Source organism: Mastomys coucha, unplaced genomic scaffold (assembly GCF_008632895.1).
Source record: "Mastomys coucha isolate ucsf_1 unplaced genomic scaffold, UCSF_Mcou_1 pScaffold4, whole genome shotgun sequence".
In the NCBI taxonomy this organism is placed as follows: Eukaryota; Metazoa; Chordata; class Mammalia; order Rodentia; family Muridae; genus Mastomys; species Mastomys coucha.
In genome coordinates, this window is record NW_022196910.1 from 27,655,707 (window position 1) to 27,675,858 (window position 20,152).

The 20,152-nt window shown below is 38.4% G+C and overlaps 1 protein-coding gene across 4 annotated transcripts in view; it reads left to right on the forward strand.

Annotated features, from left to right (window-relative positions):
• The window catches only part of Kitlg (KIT ligand), an 84,110-nt gene that overhangs the window by 46,549 nt on the left and 17,409 nt on the right, over window positions 1-20,152 (forward strand). For 2 of the 4 annotated variants that reach the window (XM_031350308.1, XM_031350310.1), the window contains exons 3-6: window positions 1,412-1,474; window positions 13,287-13,457; window positions 16,391-16,547; window positions 17,260-17,343. In XM_031350308.1, coding sequence (XP_031206168.1) covers window positions 1,412-1,474; window positions 13,287-13,457; window positions 16,391-16,547; window positions 17,260-17,343 — 475 coding nt within the window. The remainder of the gene's footprint in view (window positions 1-1,411; window positions 1,475-13,286; window positions 13,458-16,390; window positions 16,548-17,259; window positions 17,344-20,152) is intronic. The other 2 variants (XM_031350309.1, XM_031350311.1) reach the window with 1 other exon arrangement.

The window sequence follows — 20,152 nt, forward strand, 5'->3', positions numbered from 1 at the left end:
AAAAAAAAAAAAAAAAAAACAACAACAACAACAAAAACAACAAAAAAGGATGAACATGTGCTGATCTATGCCACAATTCATCGGAGAACCTGGAATCTAGTCCACATGTAACACCCAAGAGGCAAGTGACTTCAGTCAATGGATTTGGTCTTTTTAAGTCTCAATGTCTTCACTTATTAAACACAGATGCTGTGTTAGACAGATAATAATGTCACTTGCACCCTTAAGAGCATAGGGCCTAGAATATGGTAAATACTTGAAAATGGTTTTCTATTAATCATGACATGAGTTGCAGAAAGAGCAATTGTTAAGTTTGTCTGTCGAGGCTGAAATGAAAGAGAGGCAGAGTAGTATTACCATGGGACCAATAACTACTTTCGCTCTGCTCTGACCACTTCTGAGTTTGACTAGCGTTTTCTCACCAAATTGCTTTCAAATTATATTGGCAAGACCAAGAAGCAACATATGTCTTATGTTATAGAAAGCATATCAGAGATAACCCACCCTTGTAAATATGCATATGATCCCAGCTTTCTATAGGAACAATGAAGATACCAGACACAGAATAAAGAGAGTATACACTATTGAAACCATTTTCCCCTTGCTGGTTCTCAATAAAGAACTCAGGTTGCTAGTTTATAATGTGTTTAGCACATTCCCTTAACTAGTTATAGGTAACTGGACCTCTGTTTTATGAAGGAAATTCACAGTGGTAGCTTAATTCCAGATTCTCTTAGTTTCCAGCCCATTGCTTATTCACTGATACCAGCACTATTGCTATAAATGTGTTGGATGCTTTCAAAGCCTTTAGAAACTAGCCAGATTACTGAAATATGTCAACGGCCAACCCAAGGTAAGTAGACAGACCTATCGCCAAACCTCAAGCTTTCTAGATTAAACTCTAAAGTGTCCACTTCTTTAAAAAGTAGCCTTGTCCTTCTGAAGGTTTACTGACTTCTATAGAATAGAAGCTCTAGTGCTTGAGTGTCCGTTAACATCACTGTGGGAATTGTTATGTAAAACACAGTACACCTGCTGTGACTTGTGAACTTGTTTGTACAACCTTATGTAGACACAAGTTGGAAAATTGTCCCAAAGGGGGAATTCTAGTGCTACGGTTGAAAATCAAGATTTATGCAATTAAAAAAAAAACTCAATAGAATTAATAAAGTAATGGTTGTAGGTTCTCCTCTAAGATCTATTAACTTCACTAGCCCTGGGTGGTTGGCTAGGTCTCCAGTATTAGGTATGGTATATACTTAGCCACCAATGAGTGGATTTAAAACTCAAGCACTATATATTGGATGACAAAGGGGGATAAGATGTAAATGATATGACAGGTTGGATATATGAACTTTTTCAAGAAAATTCTTCAGTATTTACTCACTTTTACATTTCTTGGTCTCTGTAGGTGGCAAATCTTCCAAATGACTATATGATATCCCTCAACTATGTCCCCGGGATGGACGTTCTGGTATGTAACTCACACACTTCTGACTTGCACTTTGGTAGCGAATGGCTGACCTATGATCATCCACGCTAAAGACATTATCTGCTCATTGTCTTGAAGATGATAGCTTTTTAGATGTTGACCTATAATTTTTCTTCTTAATTTTCCCTTCAACCTGCTGCTAAGATTATCAGTGAGTGTTTCAGTATGTGTTTTAGGCCTGCACACTAAACGGAAACAGCTCATCTTGCTTAGTTAGACTTAGCAACTGATGTCTATTTTTTCCCTGGGAATCTCTCAAAGGGGTTTGAATGGAAAATCATGATACATTTTTTCCTTCACAACCTTTCATGTATATGTTACTCTTATTCCTATTTCATGTAAGGGCATGGATCATTTTATTTTATTTCCGAGCTTATTAGCCATGCAATGGGTCTTTGAATAAAAGTATGGGGTTATAATTTAGTTTGGATATAAATTTTGGAATACTAGGCTGTGGACAAACTCTACTAGAATTATGTAGACCAAAAAGACGCATAGTAACTCTGCATGCTTTTATAAACTCATAAGACATCAAGCTTTGCCATCCTGAAAGATGGGATGTTCATGCTGTTTGATATTATGTGTTCTAACTTGCAACATTGTTACATATTTTCAACACGTGCTATCCATACTGATTCACTGTAGCTGTTGTAATCCCAGACTAAATGTAAAGCTAACTGAGCTTCTCTCTGTTTTGCAACTCTCATTTTTGCCCTAAACTCAATAAATATTTATAGGATGTTGTTTATGCACGTGTTGTTTCTGAATTTTTGTAGATCAGTCAATCAAAAGTATATTCCTTTGTTCTTTAAAATAACTTTCAAATACTACATGAGGTTTTCATTTCAAGAGACTGTCCTCGGCTGTACTTCTTTTACTTGATAGGCAATTTTAGCATGAACTGCCAAGTGTTCTTTAGCACTCCCTAGAACATGTATCTTCGTCCTGGACCAGTTATGCTCAAGCCTAGCCACATTCTGTCAGTTCAGATAGGGGGATTTTCTGTAAGTAGAAATGTAAAGTCATGGTGGCTTGAAAACTAGTCAAGGCCGTCATTTGATCACTTCATCAGCAAGCGTTTGGTAAAGAACACAGAAGAGCCTCCTGCTCTGACAAATTTAAAAACTCTGGCCTGAGTGTTTGAGTGCTTGCCTAGCCTATGGAAGGTCCTGGATTCCCTCCCAGCACCACGAAAGTAACAAACAGACAAATAAATAAACATCTTAAGAAGAATTATGAGGAAAGTACATAGCATTTATGTCATGTTTTTGCAAAATGATGTCACCACCCTCCCTACACGCATACACACACAAGGATGAGAAGAAACCTTACAGATTAGGTACACTTATTCATATTTTACAAAGGACTCAAGGAGGGTTACAACCCAGACCTATTTTGACCAGGGTTCTACAGTTTGTACACGACAGATCTAAAAAGAACACCCCTCCCTTTCCCATCCCACCCCACTCCAACCATCTGACTCTTCACTCTGGGTTACTGAAAATGGGGATGTGAAGAATAATTACCGTGCTGAGCCAAGTGTTAGGAGGAAGCTTCTAGATAATAAAGCCTTCCCACTCCGGACTGAGGGCCCCCTTGAGCCTGGCGATCGCCAGACTTGCTCAAAGCAATCCTGCTGCTCTTTGCAAAGCAAGTGGGAAAATAACTAAAAGCTTATTAGCTGGGCAATAACTAAATAGATGATTTCGTGCTGGTCTAATCATAGACGGGTGCTAAATCATAAATTTCAGTATGGGCTGGTGATAGCTAGAGCCAGGCTTGTAAAAATAAAGCCGACTTCTTGCCACATATTTTGTGCGTGTTTCTGCAATTGAGAGAAGCCTGCTATTATTTGGTCTTGGCATGCCATCCTGGAACTACTGAGAAACATTGTTCTTGGCCACCGCAGTTGGCAGGAAAAACCAAGCTGCTTCGGAGGGCTTAGTACAGAAACTGGGGTCTTACCCTTTACCTTCATTTTAAAGGGTTCACTTCTGCCAAGACCAGAGGCGTTTCCCAGTTGAGTGGCCTGTGGAGATTTGTTGGTGGTCAGAGTCCCAGCTGCCTAATCTTTTGTCTTTAAACAATGAAGGGCGGAGTGGGATTTGGTGCCAGAAAGAACCCCTGGGGCCAAGGCAATAAAAGTCAGCCTCGGGTACTGGGCAGGATACAGTTTATTTTTCACTTTTGTTGTAAAAAGCAGAAAAGGAAAGTCTACTTTCCTCACAGGCCTTCTCAGCAAAAAAACCTAGCAGATTCTTCTCTCAGAAACAGCAGGTTGTGGTCATCCGGTTAATATTTAAATCCACGGATAATCGCCAATTCAAAATTCTCACAACTCTAATACTGTAATACAGCCAGATGGGTAGGATTTTCCCCTGAAGCTCTTATGCTTAGGTTCTGAATGAACACTCCTGGGTCTTTCATTCACCTAGAAGTTACTATAGAAAGATTGGGGGTGGGGGGTCGTTGCTGAATGTCCCTATCAGCAGTGTTCTGTCTAAGGTCTAATCAGCTGTGTCTATTGCTGTGTATCCAACCTTAAACCAAAAGATGCTGGAGTTAATTGCTCATCCTATTTAATTAGAGTAAATTACACATACACAGTCACAGTTTTCTTTGACGTATTTTGGAAATTCCTTTAGTTGTACAGAATAATTTTCAGAATATTCAAAGATTACCACATGATCTACTCCAGGTTCAGCTTTTTTGCTTCCCTGCATTTATTTCCTTCATCAAAACATGTTTTCTACATGGATATTTTATTATATAATTTTTCCCAAATAAATTGTTTCTATTGTGGCCATTTGCTTCTAAATACTTTAGTATGTGTTTCTTAAACACAAAATTATTATCTTACCTTTCAGTAACATATTTTCAACTCTAGTAACTTTAGCAATAATACTTTAATGTCTTGGTGTCTTCAAATTTACGTCTTTGCGTTTTCATTTCTATTCTTCTGGTAATGGTCCATTCCATGATCATGACTTACATTTTAAAATTTTAAAGATTTATTTTTATTATTTTAAATTGTGCATGCACACCTGGTACAGGTGCTCATGGAGGGTAAAGGTATTGCTGGACATGGGTGCTGAGAACTCAACTTGGGTCCTGGAAGAAAATTGTCTCTCCGAACTACTGAACTGTCTCTTCAATAGCTTAATCTTATTATCATAAATATTGTTTCCCTAGCAATTTCTGGGCCAGTTAATTTATCTGGCTCAGAGGATTTTGAAGAAGTAATCCAGTTAAGATTTTTGAGATATGATTAACCTAGGTTATCAAGAAGTAAATTCAGTTAGACTTTTTGAGGTGGACAGATTAGTTCGGATTGCCAAGCGGGCCCAGTCAGTGCACTCACATCCTTATCAAGGATCCAGGCATGCCTAAAAGAGAGAGGGAGATTTGCAAAGTTTCCTCGCTAGCTTTAGAGTTTGAAGCTGGAGCAACAGGAATACTGGCAAGCTGGGAAAAGCCACAGCGAAGTTTTCCCTCAGCCCCAGTGAGTGCCTTGAGTTTAGCTTAAGTAAGATTTATTCCATACATCTGGCCTCAGGACCTGTAAAATAACCTTGATCTTGCCGACTAGCTCAGTGGTAATTTGTTCTAGCTACAATAGGAAATCAACGGCTCATATCTTAAAAGTCTCCTTCAAAAGTCCCTGAGTCATGTCTTCATCTTTGTGGCGTTGGAATTTTTGAATGAGTCACCCTTCCCCTTGACAGAGTGTCCCCTTTCAAACATGATTGAGGGTTCCTACTAATTCTGTGGAATTCATGTATTCTACAGTGTCACGTGACGGCACTTGCTCAGAGTGTCTCTCGCAGAGCATGTAGGCTATGTCATCCATGCAAAGCGACTTGGCTTAATAGGGTCGACTGAGTTCTGTGCATTTACTCATTAACAGTCTTAGAGACACTAAAACCGCATGACCATCCCGCTCGTTATCAATGTTAGGAGCTGCTGGTCTGTATTGCATGCACTAATCCTTAGGGTTGCATCCTTTTTAGTTTGTGTGTTTGTTTGGGTGCTTAGGGTCAAACCTAGGATTGTGCCTCTGCCAGGCACACTGAGCCACATATCCAGTTCCTAAAGCATTTTTAAAAGGAACAGCTAAGAGGGAAGTTTTTGATTGAGGACCTCTATTATTACAGTGACAGTAAGCCTAGCCTTCCTCAGGCATTTGAAGCTTGACTCTGAGGTTATCCCCCCCACCTCCCCGCTCCCCAGCAGCAACCACCTTTACCTAGCTCTATGTTCTTTTTTCTTTTGTCCTTCCATGACTTACTGGATACTTTGGTTCCTTGGTTGACAGAGTGACTTAGAAATAATTAATCCAATTGCGATCTACTCCTCCTTCATAGATGCTGACTGACCTCTGGTTCATCTTCTAAAACAGGAAAAGGTCTTACTGCAACGAGGGCACAGAATGCATTTTCCTGATTGTTTATGGGGCTATTTAATTGGTAATCTTCCCCTGGCTTACAGACTTCACAAGATGAAAACTATGCAGATGCTGCTCTATGCCTGCAGTGCCTTCTGTGTGGGAGGCACTTAATAAATATTTGACAGAGGGATGCAAAGAAAGGAAGCAGGGCCTTTGCCTGGTGTGTGATTTCCTTGATGCCCAAGGTGGCTGTGATGCCTGGGTGCCTGTAACTCACCACACACTGTTTGAGCCTCAACAATGCTGCTCTCTCTTCCTTAGACTTCTGCACGAGTCATGTCATCTTGCTTGTAAGAGTTTTGTTCTTGTGCATGTGAGCCTTCCTTCTATTTGTGTTGAATAATTTCTGCTCGAGAATCCATCTCATTGTTACAGTTTGCTGGAGGCTGAGAGCCAGACCCGTAAGCCTGATGTTTCTAAGACTCTTGATAATCCTGCCTCACCCCAACCTTGTTCACTGGAGTACCCGTTTTCCTTCCCCCTACACCAACTCACCACTCTAGCCTGATGCATCACGGCCCCTAAAGTCATGCTTGCTCTGATGCATCACGGCCCCTAAAGTCATGCTTGCTCTGAGGCATCACAGCCCCTAAAGTCATGCTTGCTCTGAGGCATCACGGCCCCTAAAGTCATGCTTGCTCTGAATCCCTGTGCTGTGAAGTGCTCTTTACCTTTGCCAGGGATGTCTGTTCATCCACTCACCTTACCTTGGAATTGTGGTTGTTTTGGAATCCAAAGTAGTACCCAGCTCTTCTAAGAGCAGATTAAGTTATTATTTTTTTTATACAAGACCATTATCTACACTTCTAGACTGTGCTTTCTCTCCCATGTTTAATATGGGACCACAGAAAAATACACTACATACAGTTCTCAGCTAAGTGTTTTGATTCGTGCTGAAGACCTCGTGCTTGGCAACCCTGACACTGTACCTGCTGAAGGAATGTTGTCTTTCAGCTTATTATCTCCTCGTTTCTGTAGAACTTCCTAAAAAGCATTCATCAAGGGTATAACATTGTATTCCGTATAGGCCAACTGAACAGCACAAGTGGTATGTGTTCATCTCAGTGGTGTGAGGAATGATTAAGATGTCTAAAAAAAGCCTTACATGTGGCATGCAGCAGCTCTCACTGCCATTATTTTCATTACGATGATGATAACTTGATAAGTTTGAAATTGGCTCTGCCCATGTAGCTTTCAGTCCTCCTGCCTCAGCCTCCAGGTGCTGCTGTTACATGGGTGTGCCACCACGCCCGGATGGCAGGATGGTCTGTTGTGCCTTGACTGCTTACTCTATCTCAACGGTAGAAAGAGCAGGGGTGGTCTCTTACTTTGTTGTACTTCTCTCCATCCTCTAGATGATTCTATGAATATAGTATTTGCTCAAAAAATCCTTATTAGACATTTCATTGTAGCGAAAACACCAGGTTTGTGAGTATTGAAGAAGCCCATCTTATTCCACTAGGGACTCCTACAGTCCTTTTTTGATAATAGGGGACTCAAGCTTAATCAGGAAAAGGAAAGGGAAGAGAAAAGAAGAAGAAGGGAAAGGTGAAAGGAAAGGCAGGTAGGTTCCATTGTTATAAGATGCTAAAGAAGAGCTTACCAGCAAGGGTCAGGGCATGTGCGGCTCTCATGGGAACCCGGGTTGCAAAGCTACCAGGTTTTCCTGACTCTGTCTATTTTCCTGTGCCTGTGCAGAATGCTTCTTCTTTGTTCCCCAACTGTGTCAGAGCCTCCAAATTGACACACTATAGTTTAAGCCTGGCTCAAAGACTTATGATAGCTCCTCCCACCACCAGCAGTTGTAGGAGGGATTTTTCTTATTGACTTTTCTGAATCAGGTGTCCACTAACATTTAATCAGTGATTCCACAGAATATGTCACTGGACATATGGATTTAGATGGTCCACCCTTATGATATGGAGTACTTGACTGTAGAAATTAAATCTAAGTAGATAAATGTGCTTAGGTCTTTGTCTACTATCCCCCACCCCATTTAGAAAGTATTGCTCTTTAGCTTTAATTATTGAGAGAGGGTCTTATGTAGCCTAGGATGACCTCAAACTTACTATGTAGCAAACAACGACTTTAAGTTCGACATCTTCCTTCCATCCTTTGAAGTATGGATGTTATAGTCTCATGCCATCAATACCTTCCTTAAGAAAATGCTTCTAAAAGAAAGAAGTTAGAAGAAGCTGAAGAGGACCAGCAGTTTCAACTAACCTGGACCCCCAACATCTCTCAGACACTGAGCTACCAACTAGGCAGCATACACTTTGCTATTTCCAATCTGTCTGAGGGGCCATTCATAGCCCTGTCCCAAGAAATAGCATGCATTTATACAGCCTGGGTTGATTACCATCTTAGCCAGATTAAGGATTGTCCATCTCTTTAATTCGAATAAGAAAATGCAAAGTTAGCCTAATAAGCCCTGAAGATCCAAAAGAATTGTTCATGGAGGACTGACAGAGTCATCCCCCAAACTGATCATCAAAAAGGAGTTAAGGTTTTGGGAAGTCTATACTAGCCATGTCAAGACATAATGTTTTACAAAATGCCTTTATAGGAAAGTTTAAATTTATCCTTCCATGGGGTTCTATTGCTGTTGCCAAGCATTAGAGGCTGGGTGAATACTCCTTGTGAATATCGTTCAGAATTTACCAGCCACGGCTTTTCTCCCTCTGAATCTGATTGATATTAACAATATACCAAATTTAGGCCCACTAAGAAAGCAGGTAGCTACCAAGTATCTTTTGCTTACCATGAATCCCACGAATCTTATAGTGACCACAAAGAGACTGTACATCTGAAACTGTTGCAGAATAATATGTCAAATTCTGAGAGGACAAAATATGCCAGACATAGCAAGGCCCCAAGGTATTTCTGCCACATTTTCTTCATGCATGGCTCCAATTGCCCAGTTCTGATAGTGCAGTGTGGCTCTGCCACACACCTCACAGAAACCTTACATCTTCCGTTTAACGTTTGCTTGCCCCTTAAAAAGCAATCGTATTCCTACTTGAGTGTAGATTACTGAGAGTTATTTCTGTCTTTCATTGTATCTTCTATTTGAGTCATGTAGTAAAATCATGTATTTGGTACTCATGGTCTATTAAAAAAGAAAAAAAAATCCCCGAGGAAGTTCATAACTAAATCATTAGTGGTCATGATCTGCTCATTGTTCAGAGATGTTGGTTTGATATCATGGAGTCAACTGGCATTTTAGATTAATACATGTTACAGATATATAGGAGTACAGAGCACATGCTGTGCTAGGAGTCTCACACAGGCCTTTTCCAATTAACCCAGAGGATGGAAGTCAGAAGGTAGCAGGAAGGAAGATACGGTTACATGAAGTATGGAGTCAAGAAACAAAACAAAACAAACAAAAGAAAACAACAACCACCACCACTACCACAAAAAAATCCTCAGGCAAACTTTCCTATTCAAAGCAGCCTTTATTATTTTTTTTTTCTTTTGGTAGTTGTATGTATGGATTAGAGGCAGGGGGAAGTCAAATTATACATCCTTCAGAAATCTGAAATCTGCATGTTGTCTCTGACATCTTTGGTTACTGTTAACTTTCTTGATCCTTCACATTCCTTCAGTGAAAGAGAGCATTCTATCCTCTGTGCTTCCAGTGGCTGTTGTAAGTTAATATTTGTTTTAAAGTATTTAAGTTTCAAATGGCCTCTGAAAGATAAGAGGAGTAATAACGCCATTTTAAAGCAGTGAAAAAAAGAAGGATTCTGTCTGTGACTTTGACAACACTTAATCATTTATTTCATAATCATAATCTTGGAAGAATTAAAAAGCAGACCTCTGATCCGCTTACAAATGAAATACTTACTCAGTTGTGTTTTGTTCTCCTTGCAAATCATTGACTATATTTAATTAAAAAGGAAAAAAAAAAACTTCTTGAGGTTCTAGTCAAGACTGGTTCCCCCTGCCCCCTCCCCTAGGCAGGAAGGTCAAAAGAGGCCAACACTGAATATGATCTGTTTACTTTGGTTCTCTTCTGAATAGATCCAAGAGGCTCAAAAAGCCGCTGCATAGCTGAATAAACAAATTAATGACTGCACAGGACCAAGTTAAAGATATAGTCTTTTCAACAGAACTGTGGTACAAATGACTTGAGTAAAATATAATAGCAAGGGCTTAGAAATATGTGAGTTGTTAGCAGGATTTATAGCAAGCCTGGTGTATGGTGGCATGTTTCTCTAATCCCAGTACTTGGGAAGCTGAGGCAGGAGAACCACAAGGTGGCAGCTTGTCTGGACTTCATAGCAAGATCCTGTTTGGGTACCAGGGTGGGGAACAGGAATAATAAGACAAGAATGGATGAATTTATGTCAAAAATTTAATATTATTAAAACAAGTTGTCCCTGTGTTTGAAAGGTTAAACCCTGGGAAATCCTATCTCTCAGACTTGAGTGTGAAAATTATATGTCCTTCAGAAATCTGAACACTGCATGTTGTCTCTGACATCTTGGGTTACTGTTAACCTTCTTGATCCTTCACATCTGTGAAAATGAGAGAGTTTATAAGTAAATGGAAGATGTAATGTCAATAATAGAGCTCAACAGAAGGGATAGTAACTATTATAGAACTCCTCAGGTTAAAAATAAGGAATGAGTGAGCCCAGTCCTCTACTTTAACTAGGGCTGTTATGGAGCACAGAAAGAGAGAAGAGAGAAAAGAACACTTTTATTTTTTTTTTTTAAAGAACAGCCATAGGTTAAAAGGAGTGCCTCAGTTCAAAGCTCAGGAATTCAATTGTGTCCGGAGATCCGAGCAGATAGGCAAGAGTATTGGAAACATGATTTTAAGATCATAGTACATGGAATCTATTATCCTTGTAAAGAAGTACAGCCGTGGCAGATTGTGCTTCTTGGTTGAGGCTGCTTTAGTGTTTGATTGCCACACAGTGGCATCATAGTACATGCTGCCACCATCCTATCACTTGTTCAGATGGCTGCCACCTAAAAGAAATTATCACTGCCCAATAGGAGAGACACAGAGTGAATCACTATGAAAGGCCTTTGCAAGGGACTTACTGGCTTGTTAATAATCCAAGGAGGAACCAGCTTGCCTGTGCTTCAGATAAATGGAGTTTGAGCAGAACAAAGAACATATTCTAGACATACCTGAGAAACACAAAGACTCTCAGACCTTAGTTAAGATGAGTTAGTGACCATTCGGTCTCCCTTGTCATCTTTTGCTTGCTCTTTTTTTCTTTCCCTTCCCTGTTTATGATGCTTGGAATTGAACACCATGCCTTGCACGTACTAGGCCAACTTGCCCTGTCATTGAGCTACATTCCCTGCCCTTGGATGTTTCTTTATTTCTTTCCTGAAACCAGAGGCAACATTCTAAAATGTTTAATGCTTGCCTCTAGGAATTTCATTTTTTTTGCTATATTATGTTAGCTAAAAGTCTTCAGTGAAACAAGTATAAAATAGCTCTATAATTTATAACAACTGAATGAATTATTTATTTCTACATGCTGATTAATAAATTAGATTTATTAGTTGGACTGACTTTATGTGACATTAATTACTGTGTGTACTCTGATAATAAAGAATGCAAGTTTTGAAGGACAACTAGGTTGAAAATGTCAACCCAAACAGAAAATTCCATCTCTCTGATTAGTAGATTTCTATTGCACAGTAGTTCATTAAGCAAAATCTATCCAGCTATTATTACATTTTTAATGTTGTGATGAAATTTCTAGAGAACCATGCATGGCGTTTACAACTATAGCTTCTGGAAGTTGAAGTTAGAGGATTAGGAGTGTAAAGCCAGTCTAGGCTGCTGAGTGAGTTCAAGCCAATCCTGAGCTACAGGGTGAAGCATTGTCTCAACAAGTCTAGAGCTGAGCATCTTTCTCAGTGTTAGAGGACTTGCGTGGCAGAAGCAAAGCCCTAAGATTGATCCCTGGTATTTGTAGGGTGAGTGTTCTGATAGAAATGTACTTTGTCTCCTATCCTACATAATGGCCTTGATTCCATCTTTTGGCACACAAAGTGCCAAATAGTTATGCTTTTGTGTTTTGCTGAGAGTGATGATGTGGAATGCAGAGTATTTTTGTAATTTATTTTTTAGAGCTTTTACAGTTTTTATGTTGATGAGTGTTTACTTGCATGTATGTGCAATATGTGTTTGCCAGGTGCCCTCAGAGGCCAGAAGAGGTCACTGGACTCCCTGGAACTAGAGTTAGAGATGTATGTGAGCTGTCCTGAGGATGCTGAGAAGGAAACCCCAGTGCTCTGCAAGAGCAACTAGTGTGCTTTAATCATTGGCTCATATCTCCGGCCCTTATTTAATTCATTTTTTTCATTCCTTCATATATCCCTTTCACATACAGTTTCTGAGCAATCCCAGCATGCTCTGGAATGTTTTATAGAGGAAGCACAGAGAATAAGACTGTTTAAAAATGTTGACCTCATGCAACCTATATTCTACTTGTCTACAGGCTCTCCTTCATTTTCATGTTCTACATGCACAATGTGTGATTCAGAGTTTATGTTGCTTGCCCAGAGTCTGTCAGGTAGACCTGAGTGCTGTTAGGCTTGATGCTAGCTTCCAGTATCTATCTGAGTGAGCAGAGCTGGCTACGGGAGCTGGCTGCATGCTTGCATTACTGTTCTGCTATCATAGCCTTGAAATTTGAAGTCGTTTTTGAGCGAATTGTTGAATGGTAATTTTGAACAAGAAATACACTTTCATTTTGCACTCACTCCCACAAATAACACAGCTGGTGCTGCCACTCAAGTTTGTCTATTCAGGTCTCAGATCAGATCCCTACCCTACATGAATCTATCTGTTGAGAAGCCTTGAAATCTATTAAGACTTTTAGGTTAACTGGTTTTAAACTGGGAATTCCTTCAGCGCTGAGTCCCTTTCTTAGTAATTTTTTTGGGTAATCCTGTCTGTATTTAATGTTCTTTTGAAAACACAGTGACTAAGCCATAAACAATCTTCCACAGAATTAAAGTCCATCAGTACATGAACTTTGGATGTGTATATGTGTGTGGGAGGGGCACTTGTTAGGAGGTAAGAATTGGCTATTGGCAAGAGAAGGTAAGGTATGCAAGGCTGGTTTAATTTTGGTTTAGTTTTCTTCCGTGGAAGGTCAAAAATCATTGCTCATTTCCTCTGATCTCTATGCATTTGTTTATTTTGAACTGTTAAATCTGTCTTAAGCAAGACATGAATTGACCTCCTGTGTTCTGAGGAAATTCTTTGTCCTGCAGTCAGTGACTAAAGTGCTGAGAGATTTGAAGAGCCCTCTCAATCTGTCATATGTATAATAGACGCTTTGTCTTCTCTTTAAATTTCTTCCAGCCTAGTCATTGTTGGCTACGAGATATGGTAATGCAATTATCAGTCAGCTTGACTAATCTCCTGGAGAAGTTTTCAAATATTTCTGAAGGCTTAAGTAATTACTCCATCATAGACAAACTTGGGACAATAGTGGATGACCTCGTGGAATGTTTGGAAGAAAACGCACCCAAGGTAACTTGATAGTCATCAGAATTATTTTTTTCTTATACTTCTCTAAGACCTTTCTTAGGCAATGGTATTGGGGTGATAAGAGTCTCCTTATTTTGTGTTATTTTAAACTATAAACCTTTAATTTAAGGGTAACTTAAGAAGAGTCTATTGTAGTTTTACTGCAATACTGAAATGGATATTCAGACCTAAATATTGCTACCTAAGGTGAAAATATAGTATCTTTATCCTGTAATCATAAAAACAATTTTGCTTTTGTCTTAATTTTTGTTTCATACCTCAGTGAAGTTCATACAATCTTCCTAGTAAGTTATAAGTGTATTCAAGAAGACCAATAGAGGCAACTAACCTGGACCCTTGGCGGCTCCCAGAGACGAAACGACCAGCCAAAGAGAATACATGGGCTGGACCAAGGCCCCCTGCGCATATTTAGTACATGTATAGCTTGATCTTCATGTTGGTCTCCCAACAACTGGAGCAGGGGCTGCCCCTGAGTGTGTTGCCTGCCTGTGGTTCCTGTTCCCCTAACTGGCTTGATGCTAGCTTCCAGTATCTATCTGAGTGGACAGAGCTGTCTATAGGAGCTGGCTGCATGCTTGCATTACTGCCTTGTCTGGCCTCAGTGGGAGAGGACGTGCCTAGTCCTGCAGTGATTTGATGTGCCAGGATGGGTTGGTTGGTAACTGGGGGAAGGGTGTCTGCAATCAGGATGTAAAGAGATTAAATTAATTAAAAAGTTATAAGTGTATTGGAAGCAAATGTATCTCTTGAAGAACTGACTCAGATTGCTTGCCCCATTATCTATAATGCCCCAACCACTGGGCATTTTTGTTCCTAGGGTCATTGTGTAAATTGGTCATCCAACCTCAAGGTCTGCACATGACCCTCGTTTGGTGTCTGAGCCTATGGGATAGCCACATAGCCCAGAACTTAAGGAATAAACAGTAAGAGGTTCAAAGTCTAAGTCTGCCATTATTCAGCCTTGCATACTTTAACTTCTCTGCACTTTATGCCATTTAGGCAACAGTGGCACAATCGCTTTCCAGAGAATCAACAATGGAGTATCTTTAATGCCAGATCAGGCAAAAATAAGTGTAGACACATCTTGTTGTTGTTATTTGTGATACTGTCTCTGAAATAGACTTGACCTTGGAGTATCTAATTCAGAGATTTTCAATTCTTTTGTGTGTGGGGGTGTCAAATGGTCCTTTCACTTCGGTCCCATATAAGATACATATCATATATTTACATTATCATTCATAACAGTATCAAAATACAATCATGAAGTAGCAAATGAAAATAACTATGGTTAACAATCACTACAGCATGAAGAATTGTATTCACTTGGGAGGCAGAGGCAGGCGGATTTCTGAGTTCGGCCAGCCTGGTCTACAGAGTGAGTTCCAGGACAGCCAGGGATATACAGAGAAACCCTGTCTCAAAAAAAAAAAACAAAAAAAAAAAAACAAAAAAAAATTGTATTAAAGGGTCACAACATTAGGAAAGTTGAAAACCACTGATCTAATTGGATACAGGGCTCAGCTAGCTTGTGCTGTCTTTTCTCAGCGTCCATTTCCATTGTTTCAGTTTCTGATGTCTGAAGTTAGAATATACCTTGAAATCCACAGTGTGTGTTAGCATTTTCTTATCTATGTACATGATACTCCTATTGCAGATGAAATGTCATTTCATTTACAGCAAGTAGGAATCATAAAAGAACAGGTACATCAGAAGGTTATCACAAAGGAAATGACATATGTTTTGGGGATTTAAAGAAGAGTTGTGTTTAAGAAATGGCAGTGTTGGTTAAAGCATTACAAATAATAAAGAATGTGAATTTGCTAGCCATGGCATTTTTTATTAGATCACTAGAAATTATAGATGTGTACTATGAATAATATATATTATTTATGTTATAGCCCTAACATAGAGAAATTATTTTGGATGTTTAAATTTTATATGTTAGTCATACTATTCTTATTACAATGTTGTATTTTTGTCATGTTGTATTGTTTATAAGATATGCTCATGTTTATACATATATTAGTTAATATTTTGCTATTTATAGAGTATTCCACTATTATTGAGAATACCACTGTTTAACAAGCCACACATCCATTGATTGATGTAAGGGTTACAAATATGGCTGGTAAAATTTTCTCTGTCTTATGATATGTGTGCATGAGAGTTTCACTAAAGTCTTTACCTTTGAGTAGAATTTCTAGACCAATGTATAAAAGTTTCCCATGGGGCTGGAGAAATGTATGAGCAGTTAAGAGCACTCACTTTTCAGGCAGAGACCCAAGTTTAGTTTTTAGAACACATGATGAGCAACTCACAACCATCTATAACTCCAGCTCCAGAGGACATGATACCCTCTTTTGGACTCCATTGGCATCTGCTCTTAAATGTACATATCACCTTCTCCACCACAACACATGTATACACATAGTTAAAAAATTTTAAAAATTGAAGGAGTTCCCATCAATCCTTATTCTTCTCTGTATTTAGTATGCTCAGTTGTACATTCCTGGAATTTGTATTATAGAAGAGTCATATAAAAAGATAACACATATTATAATAAAGTTTTAAGATTCTTAATTGTTTTGGGGGGGTCACATCATTGTCCTATTGCCACGACCTTGTCCTGTCCCACTGTCCATTGTTCTTTCTGCTTTGTTTATTGTCCCCTAGTTACTTCAGTCATGAGTTGAGTCTGAGATGGATCTGATATCATCATTATTCTCTGTAGCCATTTTGAGTTGTCTAGTGGAATAGCTGTTCAAGAATGTTTGGCTTGCAGAGTTCAAATATTTGAATCATTGAGGACACAGTCAATAATAGTCCATTAACTTGACATCAGTCAAGTCTATGAGTTATTTGAAAACTAGAATCTTTCTTATTTGTTTGTTTGATTATTTATTTTATTTGTCTAGAATGTAAAAGAATCTCCGAAGAGACCAGAAAGTAGATCCTTTACTCCTGAAGAATTCTTTAGTATTTTCAATAGATCCATTGATGCCTTTAAGGACTTCATGGTGGCACCTGACGCTAGTGACTGTGTGTTCTCTTCTACATTAGGTCCCGAGAAAGGTAAGGTATTTAAGCATTTCCTGTTTCAATGTACATAGTAAACTTGAACTTTTGTAAGCCTCTACTGCTGAATGGACTGAATGTGTTGCTATAGAAAGAGCATGTGTATTTTTCTGATTAAAAAAAAAAAAGCAAATATCAATGACTACCAATGATTATCATCTAGCATGAGAGATACGTCCATTTCTAAGAAAAATTGTGTGAGTTAACAATACATGATGGTGGCTCACATGTTTTCTTACTCTGATATTTGCTAGGAGAGTAGAAGGATGTTATTCTTCATCCCCAGCATTCCTAGTGTTCATGTCTCATATCTTTTCCTTAAGGGTCTAACTCTGAGACTTGAGTTCTGAGCCTTACCAGTTCATTCCGAATCCCCACTCTCCCTGAGCTGGGTCCCTATGGTGGAACTAACTTCATTATTTTATTCATTATGTTATTTTAAAACATGATGGGTTACCACCAGCTCTTCACTATTCACGTTTCTAAGCATGGTTATTCATGCAATAAGCCACCACTCTACAAGACGACTATGGTGCATCTCTTGACAAAACTGAGCACTCGAACTGAGTATGAAATAAATAGGAACTGCATAACCTAGACTTGGGAGGCAGAGCAAGCACATACCTTGATATTGCACTTCGCTTTTGGGGGACTCTGTGATTCATTTACATCACCGTGTAACACTGACACATTATTGCTTTCTATTTAGATTCCAGAGTCAGTGTCACAAAACCATTTATGTTACCCCCTGTTGCAGCCAGCTCCCTTAGGAATGACAGCAGTAGCAGTAATAGTAAGTACATGTATCTGATTTAATGCATGCATGGCTCCAAGTATCCTCTATAGGAGTGTTGCATGGATAAACAAAGTTTATAAATTATTACTAATAATACTGTTCTGTTACTGTCATTCCTTGTATGGTCTTCCTGACAATTAAATATCTGGTTTGGAGAATCAGATCTCCCTGGGCTTAAGAAGACCATGAAGGAATTAGGCCAATAAACTTCCTGCTAAGGTTATTTTACAAAAGGCATGAAATTAATTGAAAAAAATACTAGAGAAGTCTTCTTTTGAATCATTGTAGGTTTAAATTAAACTCTGTGGAGAATGTCCCTGATCAAAATGGACTTTTCAAATTTCAAGTGCATGTGCTAACTCTCTATAATTTCAACGATATTTTCAGCTTTGTGTCTCCATATTTACTAGTGCATGTCTGGAAATTTGCTGACACGTTATAGTACTTAAGAATGCGTGTTGAAGAAGAATGAACTTCTCCCCCCTGAAGTTTCTTTTCTCTTTGCCTGAGAGCCCATGTTCCTGGAAGACAGACTTATTTGCAAGTCTGTGCAATGATCATTATAAAAATCATTGATTATACTGTGTATATTTTGTTTTTACAGATTCATAATAGCTTATTCACCCTTTAAAAGAAAAAATTTCTGAAGTACATGCTTTAGAAGGTTTTTCCACCAAAACTTGACCTGGACCTAAAGTAAACCTATATATAGTCTTTTTATCCCTCTAAAAATATCTGTATATTTCACAGTGTAGCCTTTTAATACATCTAATGGAAGGATGCTACCAGAAGTCGCTGGCTAGCAGTCTACAATGTCCAGTGTTTTCAGGACAGTCTTTTGGAACTGAAAATTGTGAATTGCATTCATATAACATATTAGATCTGACAAATTTCACAAAGGGACTAGGCCTGGCACGCATGTGTCATCTTTTCTTTTGTCTACTCATCTTTTCAAAGGAGCCATTTTTAGTATCTTAGATGCTCCATTCCCGTTTTCTTGATATTAATATTTACTCTTTTCATCCTCCACATTTTGCTTTTAACTCACTCACTTAACCTGTCCCAGATTCTTAAGCTGGAAAAAATGACATTGTGGACATTAAGCTAATTTCTTTCCTTAAAGGGGAAAAAAAAATCCTTGTACCACTGCTAACTGAGTCACACTCATTTTTGTATGTTGTCTTTCTATTGTTTTTCAAAAGTATGCATACCTGCATTGTTTTGTTCTTTCTTGTTTTTTTGGTTTTTTTTTGTTTTTGTTTTTGTTTTTGTTTTTGCTTTTCCCTGTAAACAAATTCTTAATATGTAACCAGGCTGGCCTCAAATTTGCAATCAGCTTGCCTCAGCCTCTGAAGTGCTGTTGATTACAGGCATGTGGTACCACGCCCAGCTGTCTTGGGTGTTTTAGCTCTTCATATTTCATGTCATTGTGGCTGAACTTGGATCTGTCAGTTTTTCCACTTGCTTTCTGGTTCCAGTTTTTATCTTTTGTTTCTTCATTCGATCCCCGTTCTTCTGAGAGATCCGTTTCCTCTCTATTTTGAACTTGAATATCTCCTTGTATTCTTTATAATGATTTTAGGAACTAAAAATATACATTTTCACTTGTAATGTTTTTCTTAGAGTTAATATTGGTGCATTGGTTGGTACCCTTCAAGAAAGACATGGACCTTCCCTGAACCAAACTATTGTGTTTATGAATGTCACACTCTTAAGCCATAAACTCCCATTTTTATCTCTCAAACGGTTATTCAAAGCAATATATCCATTCAAGTAGAAAAGTATACGTCACATTTTATGTTATTTTTGTAACTTCCATTCCTTCCTCAGTCCATTCTTCTAACCTGATGTTAACTCTTTTCAGGAGTTGGAACCCTGTTAGCATTTCCTGTAATACAGATCTATTGGCAACACATCTCTTTTCTTTGAGAAATGTCTGTACTATTTGCTGCACAGCGATGTACTTTTTACTACATAGCAAATTCTGGGTTAATAAAATCTTCTTTTATTCCTTTAAACACACCATGACATTTTATTCTGAAGATATTGTATCTGAAACACAAAAATCACCATTGTATTGTTTTTCTTCATGTTCTCTATACTGGACATATTTCACTTTATGCTGTCTTTTTTCTCTTCTCTCCCTTTTCTTTTTCTTTTCTTTTCTTTTTTTTTTTTGAGCAATGTGAAAAATACCAATGACAAATGATTTTCTTTGTATTAGTTTTTCTTGATTTTTGTCTAGTTTCTTGAATTTATAAATTTACTTTTCTTCCAATCTCAAAGCTATGGAAAGTTTGACCCTAGTGTTTGCAACTATTTCTTCTTTATTCTCTTGTTCCTCTCCTTCTGAGATAGCCAGTCACACATAATTTGGTCAGATTGGTATTGTGGTAGGTGTCACAAAAGTTGAGTTCTGTTTTTATTTCATCTTTTAGACTAGACTTTCAATTCACTGTGTAGCTAATCTGGCCATACATTCCAATCATCTGTCTCCACTTCCCAAGTGCTGGAATGACGTGCATTAATTTTCTGAAACTTCATTATCATTATTGGTCTGAATGTATAATTTTCACTTCTCAGTTTTCTAGTTCACTAAGATTTCCTTCTCCCATATCTGAACTGAATCTTACAGTCCAGAGTTTGCTGTCATTTCTAGATTTCTTGTTTATGTTTTAGAATTTCCATCTACTTTTTTTTTTTGGTATTTTTGTGCAAAGATATTCCATCTTCATATTCTTTTTTGTCTGACATTCTTTACCTACTTTGAACATGTATATTATTTTAGCATTTAATCTTTATCCTT